Source organism: Candoia aspera, chromosome 1 (assembly GCF_035149785.1).
Source record: "Candoia aspera isolate rCanAsp1 chromosome 1, rCanAsp1.hap2, whole genome shotgun sequence".
In the NCBI taxonomy this organism is placed as follows: domain Eukaryota; kingdom Metazoa; phylum Chordata; class Lepidosauria; order Squamata; family Boidae; genus Candoia; species Candoia aspera.
Genome location: NC_086153.1, coordinates 17,258,196 through 17,273,964, shown reverse-complemented (window position 1 = coordinate 17,273,964; position 15,769 = coordinate 17,258,196). Strand labels below are relative to the sequence as shown.

Genomic DNA, 15,769 nt, shown 5'->3' with positions numbered 1-15,769 from the left:
CATCCCCAACAGGGAAGATTATTAACCACAGAAAGCCCCATTTTCTTCAGCAGTTCTGTCCGGTGTGTTATGAACGAACCTACTGGTAAGGTGCTAGAAATAGTGCTGCCTTGATGTGGGAGGTCCCAGTTGGGGTTAAAAAACAAGAGAGATGCAGCTGTGTAGCTGCTTTTACAGGGGCAGGGAGTCTCTGAGCCAAAAACCTCTTAACTGGGAAAATAAATACATAGAATCAGGTTGTTTACCTCTGTATATTTGGATGCCAGACTAAGTAGATATTTTTGCTCATTTAACACGAGTGCTCTTCAGCTTTTATTTTTAGAAAGCCAACAGATGAAGTCTTATCCGTGTATCCTCCATATTCAGAAGCATTTTATCACCAGTTGCTGTTGGAAAAGAAAATAGCAGGGGGTATTTTTTAAAGCTGTGTAGATTTAATGGAGGCTTCTAGCAGGCAGCTGTTAGCAAAAGGATGATGGGCTGCAGAGACCTGCAGTCTGAGCCCATAGGTGTATTCTTGCATGTGATGCACTTTTAGATGTTTGTTTATTTTGTCATATAAAATCCAAATATTTATAAATATAATCAAAAACTCACATAGGGGTTGCCCTCAGAGATACTAAGGGCTGAAGGCCCTTTGTAATTAAATAATCTTTGGGGCCTTTGGTCATGGCCAGGCATATTCCAGGCAGAGCCTATTCCAAAGTGTGGGGCTGTCACTGAAAAGTACTGACTCTTTAGTCCATACCCTTGCACCTCACATCTTCTGAGTCTACGGTATATATATTTGGACTCGTGCTTGGCTTGCTGATATATCCCAGCACCATGCAATATCAGGCTTCAGAGGTGATATCCTGTAGTTTGAATTGGGTCTGGAAGCTTACTGGCAGTCAGTGCCAAGATGTCAAGTTGGAAGTAATTCTGCAGTATCAGGTTTCTCCAGCTGAAAGCCTGGCCACTGCATTCCCTGCAAGTTGCAGCTTCCGGGTCATGTTCAAAGACAGCCCCGCATAAGGAGTCTAACCATGTGGCAGTCAGGGCTTCCTGGTCTAGGGATGACTGTAACTGGTACACCAGCCATAGCTAGACAAAGGCTTCCACCTGCCCATGAGGATTCCCAGTTCATAAATCACCTCTTTCAGTGGAAGCCTGACTCCATCAAGATTGGCCAATGGCTGATGTTCCCAAATAGCTCAACTGCTTATGCAACTCTTCTTGGTAGGCTTTATTCTGACCTTGTTTCTCCCCTTTCAGTCCCAGGATATAGGCAAATGAATTAGAAATAAATATGACAGAGCTGGCTTCCTTAGTGGAGTAGTAAGAGAGCAGGGGACGTTTTCGTTAAGAGTTTGGATGGAGAGAAGAGCCCAAATACATGCATTATGGTGATTTGTTTTCCTAAGGTCTTAGGCTATTTATCTGAAGATGTTACAAAGGGCAGCCCCACAAGCAGAAGTTAAAAACCAGCCACAAGCTGGCTTAGCTACTGTGTCTGTCCAGGAGGTCCTTGTTCAGGAATCTGGTGTTTTGGATGGTATTAGTTGCTCTCAAGCAGAAGGCCTCGGAAATGTCGTTGTTACTGAAGAATCTGTTAATGATGAAAGAACTTTCTGTTCCTGATTATCTTTTTTTTTTTAAATCCCCCCTGAAAAAGCAGCTTGTACATGTAGCTGATTCAGCTTCATGAGGATTAATGTGTGCAGAAGCAATTCTGGGGAAAGGAATGTAAATATTTAGATATTTTGTCCCCTTTCCCCTTTTCTGCCCTCTTCCTTTATCCTCCTTTTTCTTGCCCTTGTTTAGTATCACTGGGCAGATCTGGAATGTTAAAACGATACCACAAACATTGTATTGCCCTTCATAAATTCACATGGTTCTGCATTAGAGGTGAGGCAAATTAATGTGACATGATTTTTGTTGTATGTCCATCCATCTCCTTTTTCAGGCAGGGTCAGGAGAAGGAGTCTTTTTCAGTGTTTGCTCTCCAGGGACAAGGGTTTGGTGTTTTGATTTTTTTGATTGATTATGTGCCATGAAGTTGTTTTCAATTCCCAGTGACCACATAGATATTCTTCATGATGACCTATCCCTAACCTGGTCCTTCAGGTCTTCCAATGGGGCACCCATTGCCACTGTAACTGAGTCCATCCACCTTGGTGCTGGTTGTCCATCTCTTTCCTTCCGCCTTTCCCAGCATTAGAGCCATTTCCAGAGATGTTATTATTTATTTATTCATTTATATTTCAAATTTCTGTCACCGCCCATCTCCCCCAAAGTGGGACTCTGGGCAGTTTACAACAAAATAAATTAAAACCGTAAGACATAAATTACAATACAAACCATCATTATAAATAGATAAATATAAGATCCATGTGGCGAGAAGCTCTCATTCAATAGGGAGGGCACTACAGCACCAGCCACCCCCAGGAAGAGCTATTGCCCTTCCCATCCCAAGCAAGACGGCAGAACCAGGTGTCTTAGTTGGTACAAAGATGAGGAGCAGGAAATATGATGCGTTCATGCAGTTGCCATCCTAGAGAGAAGCATGGAGATGGCCGTGGCATCCCATTGGGAGTATAGCATTTATTCCCTTTCTTTTCTTCTCTTGCAAAACTAGGTGAGGGATTTTCAAACTGTTCTCCAGAACACATTGGAATTCCTTGGAAACTAGTTTAGTTTAGTATAATGTTGTAGTGTTATTATTTTATTTATTTATCATATTTTTACTACCGCCCATCTCCCCCACATTATTATGGTTGTGGATCACTCAAAACACAAAAATACAGTATATCCAATACTTACAAGTTACTCTTGTTAATGATAGCATGACTATCGAATTCCATCCCTGTGGAGATTTCCTGGCTCCTTGTTTTCTGTTTTTCGAAGTAGGGTAGTAAGTTGGCTTACTGACTTGTTAATAAAGTTGGAAAAAGCAAGGCCATAATTCAAAAGTGGAAAACAACACCATCCCAAATCCAGTAGCAGAGAAAGCACAGTTGATTTGTTACTCATAACTGAGTCATTTTTCTTGGGTCCGTTGTATCTTTGCTCAAAATTAAATGAATCTGAAATCCAGGAAAGTAATGTAGTCAGGAGTCTGACATTTGTCAATCTTAAATAAAACATATCTGTCAATCCCAAATAATTAAAATAAAGTTGTAAAAACTTTTAATAGTGACATCTTAGGTTCAAAATTAAAAATATCTACACTCATCTTACTCTGATTTTAAAGATGTAGTACTGTTGCTTTCTAATGCTTTACCCTCTCTGATTTATAATTCATCTGTTATCTAAGCGTACTCAGGTTCAGTTAAAGAAATAAAAAGATCCCAAAGACCTTGCTGTGGCCATAATAAAACATTGCAGCATGCCCTAAACTTCTTAAGAATGTGCAGGATTTCCTTGACAGTGGACTTTAGGCAGAAAAAGCTTCCAGATAGTAGGCACTTTGAAAACTACTGAAATGTATTTGATTAAAGCAGTCAAGGGGGATAAAGAGATGTTCTTGAAAGCCCTTGCAAACCACTTGGCAATTTGAACATGTGCTGATGGGGCAGTAAAAGGTCTCTTAGGTAGAGCAGCTCAGAGCTGACTGTAGCATGTAAGATTGGATGTGCAAATCTACCTTGTCACTTAGTTACATTTACATAACAGAGAGTTGCAAGGGGGAATGTGATGCTATCCTGGGTCCTACCCCTCTTGGTTCAGTGTTTCTTTTGCATTGATTTTCATGTGTAATTCTGCCTATTCTGCAATGCTGTTTTGGGACTTCAACTCCCAGAATTCCCCAACCACCGTGGCTGGCTGGGGAATTCTGGAAGTTGAAGTCCATGCATCTGAAAGTTCCTGAGATTGAGAAACACTGCTCTAGACTACTTATAGATATTTTCAGACCCCCTCACTGCCTGGATTCCCATTGAGCATGGCAGAGTTGCAACCAAAAACAGAACAACATAAACCCTCTGATTTGAGGCAGGTTCCCTAAAATCATGCAGAAGTCAGGGCCGCTACTAATAACTGGCAGTGCCATTAAGTCCCTAGTACATAACAAGTGGCTTTTTTTGGCAGTGTGATTTTTCAGGTTTCTAAAGGTTTTTTCAGCAATGTAAGTCTCAAATTTACCATAGAGTGGGGTTGATCTGAAAATCTTGATCTCCCTATTCCAGTGTTGTCACCATATCATTGTCTCTGTTGCTCTCGGAAACCTAAAATAATTAATTAAAAATGGGTCCTTGAAGAAAAAACCTGCATGCCCCTTCTCTAAAGAGAACAGTGGTGCTACTTTGTGGCTCAGATTTATCGGCTTTCTTTGGTCTCCAGGAGAATATTTTCACCCGGTCCCTTGGCTGAGACTCAGAGAAAATGGATATATATTCAGAAGCAGCCAGAAAAGACCCAATTTGCAGCCTCCATGAAGGAATTAATTAGTAGGCTGTGCTAATTGATCACAAATAAATCCTGACTTATATTGATTTGGGATTATTTGAAAAATAAGCACTGTTTTTCTACTCCTTGTCTTCCAATCATATCTGAATGCCAGGTTCTACTCTTTCTATTCCTGCCGGGTGCCCAGAACACTCATCAGTGGTAGGGGATGCCAAGGAACAGAAAACTTGTGATGCCAATTTAGACATTCCCTGTCAGAGACCTTAAGGCTGGAAAAGATACAGACAGGCTTTCTCTCAGCACTTCCAGATTCACTCCTTACAAAATCAGGGCTGGCATTCTGAACACTTGTTCCAAATCCTCCTCCAAGCTGAAGATCTTGGCTTTAATTATGCAGCCTTTGCTGTGCACATATGATACACCAAGCATGCTGATGCCCCCCAGCCCCCCTGCCCAGTTCAGGATGAACTTCTTAAATGCATAGATGTTTAAATGTAGTTTCCTAAGGTCAGAGTTAATGATTGCAAGTTAATTCTGATACAGGTTACATAGTAAATGTCAAGCAATAAATTATGACAATCATCTAAATGTGATTTGGCCACATTCCTTGGCTTACAACAGGGAAATGGGAAAGCTAAGTCTTTTTTCTTTTCAGCATTTTAAAATCTTTAGCCCCAAATGCTTGCCCAGATTTCAGACTTTCCCCCCCTAACTTTGGCATTTTAAAGAGTGTGTGTTTGTGTGTATATCCATACAAGCAAACAGTATAAACACAAGGTCCTTGTTTTTTAATCTACTTCAGAGTATCTCAGGAAATGGATCCTCAAGCAAGGGTTATACTTATAGAAAGGTTTCTGCAGCAAGAAGATGGGCTTGCGGTTTGACAGCTGTGAATTATTTGAACCAAATAATGGCATTGCTATGTTTTGAGGGTCTTCCCCACCAGAAGCAGCTGAAGACCCATCTTCAGAAAATGCCTTTAAAAGATTTCTTTGTTTTCTCTCATGCAACTGAATGGCTGCCATAGAAAGATACTGTGTTTTGGCAGTCATGCATACCTACTTTGCATGAGAATGCCCCAAGTTTAGTCTTTGGTATCTTACTTTAAAGCGATCCGGTAAAGTGGACACTCTTTCTCTGTTTAAGACCCTAGAACATGCTGGACTAGATGAACCAGCAGATTGAACTGTCCCATGAGTTTGCAAAAAGTTCCCAACAGTATATTACCCAGTGTAATGTGAAATCAAATTTCTTTCCACCAAAGCCTTGCTCTCCCTTCTTGTTGTCAACCTGTTCCCAAGTCTTCTTTTTCCCCCCTGGATCCTATTTATTATTGGTGCCATTGCTGTGAAGTAAATGAACAGATGGGAGCAACTCGTAGAGTTACCTTTCTAGGGCCTGCAAACACGATGTTTAGGGGAATGATTGTTCAGCCCTGACATTTGGCTGAGCCAGGTTGGCGTCAGTAGAACCAGAGCATGACTCTGTTCTTCTTGACTTGGGCCTTGTCCTAACTGAGCACACCATTGCAAAGTGACATGGGAGCAATCTCGAAATCCCTGTAAGACTGTCCCTGTAAGAAGAGGGCACAAGGTCTGAGGTCCTAGAGGACAGAACCGTTTGTTGTGAACCTGAGTGGCAGAATAGCAGATTTTGGTTGAATCTACTTTGGTATCAGGTCAGTCTCTCCAGGCCAGTATCATTTTGACTGATCAGGATTATCTGAGATTTGGGGAATTTGAACATGGGGCCATTTACCTCCATGGACAAAGAAAATAGCCCCTTTCCCCCAAATGATCCCTGAAGATTGGGTATAATCTTCAGGGATACCAACAGCACTTAACACTGATCCAATATTCAGTCTACAGTTTTTGTCTCGGTACTGATTTCCAACTGTAGACCTCGTGGCCTAAATATTAAGCTTCAGTTTTGGAATTTTTTGCTTCTTCCCTATCCTCTGTTTTTTACTAAAATCTTTCCTGGTAAAATACTCTGGAGAATTTGAAAGCCATCAAATTCTTTTTGATGGCTTTCAAATTCTTTTTCATTAGTTTGGTCCTAATAAAGATGTTATCAACTATGTTACCGGCATTTCAATAAAAATAATTTCCATGGAAAAGCTTTGAGGCATGACAATTAAACAACACTGTGTTTCGCTAATTTTTTTTTTCATTCTCCCAGTCCAATATTTCACTTTTATTTTTGATGTTAGAAAACCTTGGAGATAGAATGGAAGAATTCCCAAAACGTTTGCTGGAAAACATTCCAAAGCCAAAATTCCCTAAAGATTCAGTCACTGCTTGCATTCTTTTTTTTATTTATTTATGCCATACTGACTTTTTTTGATCCTCTTAGGAATCAGGGTGGAGAAAGGGCATTTTTTTTCCTTCTAAAAAATAGCAAAATAAATTTATTTTTCTCTTTTGGGGCAGGTGGCTGTAAAGAACAACATTGATGTTTTTTACTTCAGCTGTCTTATCCCCCTCAACGTGCTTTTCGTAGAAGATGGCAAAATGGGTGAGTGATATATCTGGTTGTTACTAGGCTCAGAAAGAACTAAAGGGAGGGATGGGATAGGTAGCATGGAAGGACAATCAGTTGTTTCCTAGGTAAAGGACAAACAACAAATAAAGAAATGAAGCACTGCAGCAATTGCTATATTGACTTACAATGTCCAGACCAGCTTTCCCCAATCAAGGAAATATGGCCTTCAACTCCCAGAATTCCCTATTCAACATGGCCACTGAGAGTTGAAGCCCTATACTGCTGGTCCACACTGAGACTGCTGATTTCTGAAGGCTATTTCATCATATCCCTTTTAAATTACACTTAAAGTTTTTTCAGCGATTACTCCAAATCAGTCTGCCCTTTACTCCCACAGTGACTGGGCCAAGTGGAGGTAGGATATTTGGATCTGAAAAACTTCATTTCCACTCCCTGCCCATGAACTGTTTTTTTGGAGGAACAAGTTAGGATGAGAGGGATCTCTAATCCCAAATCCCAGCAAATCCCAGTTTCAAATTACAATTCATTGCAGGGGAAGGCACAGATGACTTTATTTGGTCTAGTGGTTAAGGTGCTGGGCTAGAAACCAGGAGGCTGTGAGTTCTAGTCCTGCCTTAGGCATGAAAGCCGGCTGGGTGACCTTGGGCCAGTCCCTCTTTCAGCCCAACCCACCTCACAGGGTTGTTGCTCTGGGGAAAATAGGAGGAGGAAGGAGTCTTAGGTATGTTCGCTGCCTTGAGTCATTTATAGAAATAATAAAGGGATAAAAATAAAATAAATAAATATATTATATACATTTATATGGCCGCCCAATTGACATGTAACTCTGGGCAGCTAGGAATCCATAAAAAACATAACAAAAGTTAAAAAACAAATTAAAAGAACAATGTGCATCTGGAGGAAAGCCAAACAACAAACAATCACCATATTAAACAGACTCATCCAATGCCCAGGATCAGTGCTCTGGGGAAGAACCGTGTCTTTAATGGTATAAGGAAGGCTAGCAAGGTTGAGGCCATCCAAATCTTGGGGGGATGCTGTTCTATAGGGCAGGCCCTGTGACAGAGGAGGCATACTTCCTGGGTCCCATTAGATAATATTGTTTGATGGAAGGGACCTGAAGCAGGCTCACCCTGCCACACAAGCAGACATAACTGGAGGGAAGTATAGTAGTCCCACAAATCACCCAATTCTATGACATGAAGGGTCTTACAGTGATAATAAACACCTTGAATTGCACTGGGAAGTCCACTGGGAGCTGGTGAGCTCGCAGAGCAGAGGTGTTGCACAAGTGAACTGAAACACATCCACATCTACCCACACTGCTGCATTCTAGACCAGCTGCAACTTCCAAGTTGTCTTCAAGGACAGCTTCATGAAGAGTTCATTGACAGTGAGCAAGGCCTTCTCATCCCCACCAGTAATGACCGGAACTGACCCCAAAAGAAGGTGGAGGAACACTGCAACACCATGCAAGCCAGCTGGGTGACTTTGGGCCAGTCACTCTGTCTCAGCCCAACTCACCTCACAAGGTGGTTGTTGTGGGAAAAATAGGAGGAGGTAGGAGTATTAGGTTTGTTCGCCATCTTGAGTTATTTATAAAAAAATAATAAAGGGATTAAAAAAATCTGCTTCTGCCTCCCACTCTTATTCCCTTTAAGTTGGTCCATAAGGATACCTTGATCAGTACCATGACATTGAGAGATTAAGGAGGACCAGGATGGATGCACCTCTTCCATTCACAGGTCTTCTATAGGGACTAATGCTGTCTCAGTACCATAACCAGGTCTGAACCTGATTGAAAGGTGCTCAGATAACAGATTCATCTTTTTGTTTTCTTCCCTCAGAGCTTGCAGATTTCCTCTTTTAAAAAGCTTTACCTACTTGACATCTACACAAAATGTTTGGCAGAAGGCTCCTCAGGTCAAGGTTGGCATACATGTACATAAACATTTTAGAGTTGCCAAGGTTCCTAGGGGTCATCTAATCTAACCTCACTGTAATGCGTGATTTAGCATGCAAAAAGCAACTAAAATGTCAATGGTAGCATGGCTGTCTGGGGAATTCTGAGAGTTGAAGTCCACACATCTTTAAGTTTCCAAGGTTAAGAAACCCTGCACTAGATAGTTTGACTGTCAGACAACTCTCAGTATTAAGAAATTTTTCCTAGTATTGAGCAAAAAGTCACTTTCCTGAAATTTTCACCCATTGGATCTAATCTTGTCTCTGAAGCAGCAAAAAACCACTCTGCTCCATCTTAAGCATGATGGCTCTTCACATCTTTTGAAGGTTGTTATTATCGCTCCCATTAATTTTCTCCTCCTAGGGCTAAACATATTCTGCTAATCCTGTTCATAGCACATATGCTGGAAAAGAATGCTGTTATTCATATTTGGGATGCCACATAACCTTCACTCCATTGATCAGACCTAAAAGTGAGTGTGTGGGGATGTCTCAAACAGCTGTAGAAACATAGAAAACTCAGTTTTACATTTTCCCATCCTGTAGAACGCCAAGTTTTCCTTGCAACATGGAAGGACATTCCAAATGAAAATGAGCTCCAGTTCCAAATTAAAGAGTGTCACCTGAATGCTGGTAAGTAGAAAACTTTTTTTCCCCAAAGATATCATCTCTATAGCTTTCCCTGAAATAGTCAGTTTTGATTTGTGGCTCATGATTTGGCTTGAAAAAAGCTACTTTTTGGGTTTAGCGTAGCACTTCCCTTGTCTCATGTTGGACATGACTTTTGTGACACATCATACCCCATGGATATGGATGGATTCCAGTGGGAGCTTGAGGAGTTTCCCAGTGATCTGGTGGGCAGTTCCTTTAGTTGTCTGGTTGACCATTGGCAACAGGAGATGACCCACACTCTTGATAACATCACCCTCAACCAGCCTCTCTTCGTTCCTCGATCGTGTGTAGCTCCTCAGTTTGCCAAGGAGATTCAGCGCCAGAAGTGATACCTGAAGAGCAGGTGAAGAAAGATGAGGGAAAGAATGATTAAACATGGGTACAAGCTCAAGTTTGAACCTACACCAAATCAATAAGGGAGGTGAGGTATATATACTTCTCCTCCCTTACTGCTTCACTGGGCTGCAATCCAGCAGCCTTATTTAGAATTGCAGACTTCCTGTTGGAGATAGTTGAGCAGGAAGGTCTCCTGCTGGGCTCCTGTGACCATTGTGCACAACATTTTGATAAAGTCACTTAGATTTGCCAGAGTCTTGGAGTCTAATGTAGTGACTGGAGCATTAACTTGCCTCATTAACTGAGATTCTTTTTGGCCTGTGGACTCCAATTAGTGGATAGAGTTAATATAACTTCTGCCACCTTTGCTTTGACTCCATGTCTTTCCTGGTTCTTCAGGGGGCAGGGGAAGGTGTGATATGCTGGGATCTGGGCGGTTGTAAGGGCCTCCTTGTGGTAGAGGGTGATACCTGCAGCCTTGAAAGAAGTTGTGATATGCCTTCTCTTCAAGAGGCCCTCCCTGGATTCACCAGTACTGGACAACTATCAGCCTGTAAGCCTTTCCCTGGAAAGTCAGCTGCAAAGGACTTTAGAGGAAGTGGATTATCTGAATCCATTCCAGTCTAGTTTCAGGCATGGGATGGGTTTGAAATGGCATTGGTTACATGACTTGTTGGGACCTGGATGGGGGAAGGCATCTCTTCTGGTCCTTTTAAACCTCTCAGTGGCTTTCAATATTATTGATTATGGTATCCTGCTGGACCAGTTGCATAGGTTACAGACTGGAGGTATTTTTGCAGTGGTTCAGCTCCTCCCTGAGTGGATGATTCCAGTCTGTGGCAGTTGTGGAGATATCAGTTCAATGGCCACTAACATCTGGTATGTCTCAGAGTTCAAGTCTTTTCCCCTATTATTTATTATGTAAATGAAGCAACTGGGAGAGGTCATCCTTCTGTTCAGGATGCAATATCATTAATATGCTTGTGATACCCAGTTGTACATTACCACCCCATGCTGGGCCAGTGATGCTGTGGTGGTCTTGTCTCAGTGTCTGGAGAATGAGAGGGGAGATGGGGAGAAACAAGCTGAAGTTAAATATAAGCAAGATGGAGTCACTCCTGGTCCATCATGATTGTCAGTCTACCCCAGGCCCCCTTGTCTCTCAAGAGGAAGGCACTACCCTTGAGAGAGCAGGTATGTGATTTGGATAATCTCCTGGATAGGAGTAGGATGGGTAGGTGAAGGCAGTGGCCAGGAGGACCTTCACCCAGTTCCTTCATGAATTGCATCCTTATCTGGGGCATGATGATCTCACTACAGTAATTCATATCCTCATCACTACCTGTCTAGACTACTGCAATGTGTTCTAAAGGGGACTGCCTTTGAAAATGATTCAGAAACTGCAATTAGTGCAAAATGCAGCTGTCCGTTTACTGACAGGTTCTAGCTGTCAGGAACGCATAACATCTGTGTTGCATGTCCTACATTGGCTGCCCGTAGGTTTCCATGTACAATTCAAACTCTTGGTTTTGATCTATAAAGCCCCTACACAGCTTGGCATATAGTTACTTATTGGACACCTCTTTCAATCTCTTTTAACTCACCTGATGTGCTGTTCCCAGGAAAAGCTGTTAATTTTTCCCCACTTCCATGAGATGAGGGGAACTTAGGCCAGGAACAGCTGTTGTACCATTGCAGCACCAGCCCTGTGGAATGATTTCTGCTCACAGAGCCTCTGTTGTCTCTGTTCTCTACCTCTAAGCTACTCTGTGTGTGAGGTGGGCAAGAGAGAGAGAGAGAGAGAGGCATGCAGTGTAGATGCAGCTCATGAGGAGATAACATAAGGGTCAGAGATATCAATATTGCACTGATACTTGGTGCCTGCAAACTTTCTATCTCACCTGACGTCTTGCACATATTTTAATTTTAAGAAGTGCAAAGTTGGCGTGTTTCAAAGTGAGGCACCAGCCTCCAGCATCATCTCTATTTCCAAGATTATTTTTGTTTTCTAAGAAAGTGTCTGGAACCAGTGAGCCCCAGGCACTTTCTCAGAAAATAAAAATCAGAGGGATCTACAGCAGAACACTTTGTTAGTAAGTACGCCCACCTGGCCAGACAAAAGGAGAAAGATAAGCAAAATAATAGGTAGTATCTTCTGGAAATGGGATGTTATAGGGGTGGCAAGTGCTATTTTCATAAATTAGGCTTTGTAACCAGTTATGTCCCTGTAGCAAACATTTTGTGAATGGGGAACCCCTCCCAGAAGTCATTCTGCAAGAGCTCCTGCAACATATTCTCAAAACATCAAATGTGCTTGACCAGCTCCAAAGGCCATTAGTATAAGATACATAATAATAAAAGAACCAGATTGTTTTACCTATTAGATTTCTGGGTAACAAAAAGCATTAAATTATGTCTGTTGCTGATAGGAATGTTTGTCTGCCATCCAATATAGTCTGGGGCAATGAGCAGACTTGGCCCTTACAAAGCACTTATTTGTGTGTTTTATGTGGGAATAGGTGGGATTGTCAAGATACTTTTAACCTTTAAAACATCCCAGGTGAGGTAAGAGATGCTGTAACTGCCCTTTCCAGGTGCCTGGGGGCTGTGGGGGTCTGGATGGGGAACAACAGGCTTCAGCTGAACCCTGGTAAGACGGAGCGGCTGTGGGTTAAGAGCTCTTCCATATCCGGGACTTTGTCATCTTTGGTTCTGGATGAGGTTGTACTGCCCCAGACAGACCTGGTGTGGAACCTGGGGGTCCTCATGGACTCACAGCTCCTGCTCAAAGAGCAGGTGGCAGCCATGGCCAGAAGGGCCTTTGCACAGCTTCATGTTGTGCACCAGTTACACCCTTTCCTGGATCAGGAGGCCCTTCGAACAGTCACTCATGCCCTTGTTATCTCCCATATAACTACTGCAATGCACTCTACATGGGGCTACCCTTGAAGAGTATCTGGAAGTTTCAGCTGGTTCAGAATGCGGCTGCGTGGGCTATTTTTGGCGCCCCTAGAAGGGCGCACATAACACCTCTGCTACGCGAGCTGCATTGGATACCAGTCTGCTTCCAGGTCCAATTCAAGGTGCTGGTTATCACCTTTAAAGCCCTACATGGCATGGGACTGGGTTACTTGAGGGACTGCCTCTTCCCCGTTACATCAACCCGTCCCACCCGATCATGCAGAGAGGGCATGCTGTGGACCCTGTCTGCAAGAGAATTCCATCTGGTGGGGTCCAGGAGGCGGGCCTTCTCTGCAGTGGCGCCCGCCTTTTGGAACATCTTGCCCCCAGAGGTGAGATTAGCCCCATCGCTCCTGGCCTTCCGGAGGGAATTGAAGACCTGGCTCTGCCACCGGGCTTGGGGCAGGGAGGAGAATAGTCATACTTGGGGCTGGCTAGTACCTTGAAGTGCCCCTCCTATACAATGACTGAATGAGACCATAGCCATCTGGATTTTATTATATTTGGTAGCTCTGTGAAATTGTTTTATAATGTGTTTTATATTGAAATTTTGTTGTGTATTTATTGTTTTATATTGTAAACTGCCCAGAGTTCCTCTGCTCGGAGGAGATGGGCGGTGACAAATTTGACAAACAGACAAACAAACAAACAAATAAATAAATAAACCCTTCAGGGCATCTCCAAGCATCTTCCTCCACTTGCATGGGGCTACTTTATTACTGGAACTCAGAGAATTAGAATGCCAAAGAGATTCCATTCCAGGCAATACATACCTGAAACCAACCAACCAACCAACCACACACGCGCACACAAGCGCGCACACACACACACAGTGTTTCCCACTACAACAGAGGTGAGCAGCCATTTGGTGGCTCTATACCATATTCTGGGGGAAGGCAAGGACCAAAGTGGGTGAGCTGGTGATGCATAACAAGTGACAGTATGTCCCATGCTGAGGAGGTCTTGATTTCTATTTTCTTTTCCCCTGGGTTTTCATGCAATGTTTTGGCAGGTTCTTTAACTACAAAACATCAGTTTTAAGATTTATGGTAGTTTTCAAGTATTTCCTGCTTTAAAATGGCATTTTTCTATGATGCCAATTGGGGGGGGGTGTTATTAGGGGGTTCAGGATCTGTACACATCCCACAATCCCAGCCTCCTGTTGCCCACAGCTTCATGCCAAGTTCCTTATCCTTAGAAAATCATCTGCTGAGTTTCTGTAGCTTTTCTTTGCCAGCCTCATTGCTCCCAGCAGGGAACACATCTAGCTGGCGATATTGCTGCCTCTTTCTCCTGCAAGCTTGGCAGCCCAATCTTCAGACACCAGCAAGTGGGGGAGCAGGAGGAAGAGGTGGCTCAGAAAACGTCTCTAATTGCTGGGAGAGCAAAACATCAGCTCTGGAGATATGGGGGAAGCCAATCCAAAGAACTAAAATCTTGTTTATTAGACATGACCCACTTTTCACATTCTTCACAAACTGAGTGAAACTGGCAGATTCCCACACACGCCGTCACTTCCCCAATGATCGCTCATTTTTGGAAGGCTTCACTTCCCACCACCTTTTTTTTGTTATGGGGGAAGAAACTCATTATCTGAGAATGCGGCTGTGTACAGCCTTTGAAACGCTGGAAAGTTCTCAATCATAGGGCCCAGAGTTGCACTGCAATGAGATTGGAATGAACTGGCCAAGCCAAGATTTGAATGATGAACTGTGCAAATGTAGATTCTAGACCAGTGTTTCTCGACCTTGGCAACTTTAAGATGTGTGGACTTCAACTCCCAGAATTCCCCAGCCAGCCATGCTGGGTTGAAGTCCACACATCTTAAGGTTGCCAGGGTTGAGAAACACTGGTCTAGACATTTGAGATTTTGGTTCCAGCCTTGTCATAGTTACAGTGCATTTGCTGTATAAGTTAACCAGGTATGGGAACAAAATACATCTTGGTCTCATTGCTTCCCCTGTTTTCAGCCACTGTTTCTCCAAATTCAGTTCTAACAATAGCTTCTTGTTTGCTAAGATTCCTCATCATAGGAGGACAGCCATGTTAGTCTGTGGTAGCCAAAAATCAGAATTTCATCACAAGAGCTTATGCTTTTTAATTAAATTCGATAATTCGAAAAGGTGCTACAAGACTCCTTCTGAATTAAGGTTTCTCACAAGAAAAAGCAGATGTTTTGCCATTAGCTTTACTATAGTCCACGTTCTGGCATGATCTTCACAATCAAAGATCTTGCTGTAGTAAATATCTCCTTCTTAAATTCTGTTGGCTATCTGATCTTACACCCCTCTGCCTTTTCTGAAACCTGCCTATTCATTTGGCAATTTTTTCTCTTTGTCTGGCTGTATTTTTTCTGTAGAATCTTAAGCAACTTTACTTGTGTGAGGAATTAGTGCTAGGCATCTGAAAGGCACCTGGATTTTTTCTTCTTTGATTTATTTATGTATCATTTTTGTTTTCTTATCTCATAGCTTCTCAAGTTCTTTTCCACATAAAAGTGTGCTGAATATGTTCCTTACATTGATCATACACTCTGATTGTATGACCTCAGGATAAAATCTTGCTAACATACTCAATTGTCTTTAATTTTTGAAGTTCAAATCATGTACTTGACACCAGTAATTCATGGTATGTTGCACAGTCTGCATCTGAAAGTGTCCTGACTGACTGGATTGCATTTATTCATCTTCTGTTTCCTATTATGTAGTCAATTTGTTTCCAAAATTATGCATTCAGAGGTGCTGAAGTGTAGAATTTCTGTTTGATTGCATATGTTGGCAGTGAACTTCACCCTACTTATCGTCCTCATTATTGTTTCTATGAAATCAAAATTCATAGGATGGCTCCTCCATTTCTGTAACACAGGCATTCCAACCTCCAGTTAATTCCTCTGTATTTTCCATCATTGCATCTGTAGTAGGGTCATGTGTTTATATAATACTGATGT

The 15,769-nt window shown here is 42.4% G+C and overlaps 1 protein-coding gene across 2 annotated transcripts in view; it reads left to right on the top strand.

Annotated features, from left to right (window-relative positions):
• Nucleotides 1-15,769, top strand: part of AP2B1 (adaptor related protein complex 2 subunit beta 1) — a 97,613-nt gene that overhangs the window by 67,454 nt on the left and 14,390 nt on the right. For both annotated transcript variants that reach the window (XM_063298365.1, XM_063298375.1), the window contains 2 exons: nt 6,819-6,903; nt 9,400-9,486. In XM_063298365.1, the coding sequence (XP_063154435.1) occupies nt 6,819-6,903; nt 9,400-9,486 (172 nt within the window). The remainder of the gene's footprint in view (nt 1-6,818; nt 6,904-9,399; nt 9,487-15,769) is intronic.